This window comes from Haliotis cracherodii, unplaced genomic scaffold (genome assembly GCF_022045235.1).
Source record: "Haliotis cracherodii isolate W230 unplaced genomic scaffold, xgHalCrac1.p SCAF_4, whole genome shotgun sequence".
Taxonomy (NCBI): domain Eukaryota; kingdom Metazoa; phylum Mollusca; class Gastropoda; order Lepetellida; family Haliotidae; genus Haliotis; species Haliotis cracherodii.
In genome coordinates this window covers 68279194-68283831 of record NW_027266297.1, presented here as the reverse complement: position 1 = coordinate 68283831, position 4638 = coordinate 68279194, and the positions used below count along the sequence as shown (strand labels likewise).

At 44.2% G+C, this 4638-nt stretch overlaps 1 protein-coding gene across 1 annotated transcript; it reads right to left on the bottom strand.

The window, feature by feature from the left end:
• Window positions 1-2304: 2304 nt before the first annotated feature.
• On the bottom strand, window positions 2305-4272 carry LOC139479624 (uncharacterized). Its single transcript, XM_071262464.1, has 3 exons — window positions 4075-4272; window positions 2990-3124; window positions 2305-2493 (listed from the first exon to the last, which is right to left on the bottom strand). Exons 1-3 carry the CDS (start codon window positions 4270-4272, stop codon window positions 2305-2307), a joined length of 522 nt encoding a protein of 173 aa, XP_071118565.1.
• Window positions 4273-4638: the final 366 nt, after the last annotated feature.

Sequence of the window (4638 nt, the reverse complement as noted above, 5' to 3'; positions counted from 1 at the left end):
ACAGAAATTAGATATAATTCTTCTTTTTTTTGCTGTTGTTGTTGATAAAACATCACTCGTTTAAACATTTTACAAAGCAAGAAATAGAACACTCATAGTGATTTTATGAAAATTTACTTTTTATGAAATGTAAAAAAGTGATTTCTGATACAGGCTATACTTTGGTGTGCGAGCGGCGCACAAACTTTGGGTACATGCTATGGCATTGCGATTCCTGGCTGTAGATGTTATAGTCTGTTTCTGCATGATGTATGATGTGTATGAAAAAAAACCTTTAGATGAGTTTATTATGTTATCATGAGTCCAACGAATTCTCATTTAGGAAATAAAAAAGTACATGTTCAAATTCAATGTTCCCTTTGTTCAAGGATGTGTGCACACAAATGGCGTCCCATTGAAGAACCATCATAATTAAGAGACATAGTGATGTAGTTACCTTTACCTATGTGCTCTTTAATATAGTCAGACATGATCGATCAATGTATTCTTATATTGTCTTTTTTTTATCTCTTTTTACAAAACAGTTACGATTAATCTTAAGGTTTTAAAAAGGTGATCTTAGCATAGTGTAGTTAACCATTGTCATGATACATTTCTATGACTCGAGATAAAGTTAGAATATTCTGAATTTAGCATGATTAGTTTTTAAAACCTTAAGATTAATCGTTTGGTGTATTGTGTCCTCTGTCAGTGGTCAGGAAGATAACCCGATGATCAATTCAACGCAAGCTTCACCAAGTACATATTCGCTGGGGAGTCACATTGATCACCTTCTTTACAGCGCTCAATGGGCATAGTAATATTTCCATATTTAGTTAGTGTACTATGTACACAGTTGTCGACGCATCTAACAGTAGATCACATTGCTTATATTGTTACAAGTGAGGTTTATTTTACAACACTCCGAATGAGTTCGTATAGCTATACACCTAACACCTTGTTTTGTCCGTGTTCTATGAGGCACCATTCCACATCTCAGGCTACGTTGATCCATAAGTGCAATAACTCATTCATGTGAAATATAATCATGACGTCACAGGTCAGAAAGAGTAATGAGAGGTCTGTTGTTCCAATGCAAGAAGGAAATGTGTTAATGAGTCCTTCATTAAGTGAGAACAAAGCATAGTAATGAGTGTCCCTATATGGAAGTGGCTACTACGAGGTTCAAATGTGATTCACGGGGAAAGGAATGTCATTGTTAGACATATTCCATTGATGCATGATTTCGTGTAAGTTATGACTGTCACATGTGGCAAAAGAGGGGTGTGAGTTGAATTTCCATAGAATCCACATGTCCAGTTCTTAACTCTTCTAGTGGTACCTCTTATAAGTTCCTTTTAACATTCAGTTGTCATGACAACTAAAATAAAAAAATAAGGGTTAACAGTCTTGACTCTAAGAGGTCAGGCTCTGAGAAATATAGAGTCGGTATCGCGAAACCAGTGTGTTGAAGACTGCAAAGTATGCCAGTCTGGTCTGAGACGTTTTAATACTGTAAAATTACATTCTTTTTCTAAAAGATGTTTGGAGTTCAAAATGTCGATTCAGTTTCCTTTTTTCAATGGAAAAATACTCGTTTAAACCCATACCCAGAATCATTTTTATGAGAAAAAATAGAGTGAAATAACGTAGTTTAGTGGATAACTTCTAAGAGATAAGATTACTTGAGCATTCATTAACAAAGAACAATGGATAATAATGAATATCCTTGTATGGAAACTTAGGTCACCAATCCCTTATTAATATGCAAGATAACTCATTAATTGTGTAAATGTATAAGTGATGTATCTGGTGAATTAGATGAATACAGGGTCAACTGACCAGATGCAATTTACTTACAGTAACAAAGAACAATGGATAGTAATGAATATCCTCATATGGAAACTTGACATCCCACGCGAAATGGAATGTTATTGCGACTGAATTTTGCCGCCTTTTTGCACCTTTTCTCCATGCTCATTGGGGGGGCTGCGTCTGCTGAGATTATCAGCCCAGGAATAAGAGTGTGATCTATGTCAATATGTGTTATAAAACTCAAGGGTCGTGTTGAGTGACTGACATTTTCACTCTAACCTTGCTGACAGATAAGACGTCCGTTTTCAAAATGAAGAGAGTTTCAGAGGATATATTTGGAACCTACAGTCATTTTCACAAAGCATAGCAACGACCAAGTCGAGAAAAACATGTCGGAGAAAATCAATGGCATCAAAGGGGCCGCCGAAGACGACTGGTTGCATCTAGAAGAAAAAGATGACAACAAGAAAGCGAAAATGACTATACTGAAAATGCAACCCCTGTCGAACGCTAAAGGCTGCATAAACACCCTCCTCCTCCCTCCTCTTCCTCCTCTAGATAAACACCCTCCTCCTCCTCCTCCTCCTCCTCTGGATAAACACCCTTCTCCTCCTCCTCCTGGATAAACAACCCTCTCCTCCTCCTCCTCCTCTGGATAAACACCTCCTCCTCCTCCTCTCTGGATAAACACCCTCCTCTCTGGATAAACACCCTCCTCTCCTCCTCCTCTGGATAAACACCCTCACTCCTCCTCCTCCTCTGGATAAACACCCTCCTCCTCCTCCTCCTCCTCCTCTGGATAAACACCCTCCTCCTCCTCCTTCCTCCTCCTCCTCTGGATAAACACCCTCCTCCTCCTCCTCTGGATAACAGGAGGAGGAGGGTGTTTATCCAGAGGAGGAGGAGGAGGAGGGTGTTTATCCAGAGGAGGAGGAGGAAGAGGAGGGTGTTTATCCAGAGGAGGAGGAGGAGGAGGAGGAGGGTGTTTATCCAGAGGAGGAGGAGGAGGGTGTTTATCCAGAGGAGGAGGAGGAGGAGGAGGGTGTTTATCCAGAGGAGGAGGAGGCGGAGGAGGAGGGTGATGTTTATCCAGAGGAGGAGGAGGAGGAGGAGGGTGTTTATCCAGAGGAGGAGGAGGAGGAGGAGGATGATGGTGTTTATTCCAGAGGAGGAGGAGGAAGAGGAGGATAAACACCTCCTCCTCCTCCTCTGGATAAACACCCTCCTCCTCCTCCTCCTCCTCTGATAAACCACCCTCCTCTTCCCTCCTCCTCCTCTGGATAAACACCCTCCTCCTCCTCCTCTGGATAAACACCCTCCTCCTCCTCCTCTGGATAAACACCCTCCTCCTCCTCCTCTGGATAAACACCCTCCTACTCCTCCTCCCTCCTCCTCCTCCTCTGGATAAACACCAGAGGAGGAGGAGGAGGAGGAGGGTGTTTATCTAGAGGAGGAGGAGGAGGAGGAGGAGGGTGTTTATCCAGAGGAGGAGGAGGAGGAGGAGGAGGGTGTTTATCCAGAGGAGGAGGAGGAGGAGGGTGTTTATCCAGAGGAGGAGGAGGAGGGTGTTTATCCAGAGGAGGAGGAGGGTGTTTATCCAGAGGAGGAGGAGGAGGAGGCGGAGGGTGTTTATCCAGAGGAGGAGGAGGAGGAGGAGGAGGGTGTTTATCCAGAGGAGGAGGAGGAGGAGGGTGGTTTATCCAGAGGAGGAGGAGGAGGAGGGTGTTTATCCAGAGGAGGAGGAGGAGGAGGAGGAGGAGGGTGTTTATCCAGCAGGAGGGAGGAGGAGGAGGAGGGTGTTTATCCAGAGGGAGGTGGAGGAAGAGGAGGGTGTTTATCCAGAGGAGGAGGAGGAGGAGGAGGAGGGTGTTTATCCAGAGGAGGAGGAGAGGAGGAGGAGGGTGTTTATCCAGAGGAGGAGGAGGAGGGTGTTTATCCAGAGGAGGAGGAGGAGGAGGAGGAGGGTGTTTATCCAGAGGAGGAGGAGGAGGAGGAGGAGGGTGTTTATCCAGAGGAGGAGGAGGAGGAGGAGGAGGAGGAGGGTGTTTATCCAGAGGAGGAGGAGGAGGAGGGTGTTTATCCAGAGGAGGAGGAGGGTGTTTATCCAGAGGAGGAGGAGGAGGAGGAGGGTGTTTATCCAGAGGAGGAGGAGGAGGAGGGTGTTTATCCAGAGGAGGAGGAGGAGAAGGGTGTTTATCCAGAGGAGGAGGAGGAGGAGGAGGAGGGTGTTTATCTAGAGGAGGAAGAGGAGGAGGAGGAGGGTGTTTATGCAGCCTTTACTTTCGACAGGGGTTGCATTTTCAGTATAGTCATTTTCGCTTTCTTGGTTGTCATCTTTTTCTTCTTAGATGCAACCAGTCTCTTCGGCGACCCCTTTGATGCCATTGATTTTCTCCGACATGTTTTTCTCGACTTGGTCTTGCTATGCTTTGTGAAAATGACTGTAGGTCCAAATATATCCTCTGAAACTCTCTTCATTTTGAAAACGGACGTCTTATCTGTCAGCAAGGTTAGAGTGAAAATGTCAGTCACTCAACACGACCCTTGAGTTTTATAACACATATTGACATAGATCACACTCTTATTCCTGGGCTGATAATCTCAGCAGACGCAGCCCCCCCCGAATGAGCATGGAGAAAAGGTGCAAAAAGGCGGCAAAATTCAGTCGCAATAACATTCCATTTCGCGTGGGATGTCAAGTTTCCATATGAGGATATTCATTACTATCCATTGTTCTTTGTTAATGTAAGTAAATTGCATCTGGTCAGTTGACCCTGTATTCATCTAATTCACCTGATACATCACTTATACATTTACACATTAATGAGTTATCTTGCATATTAA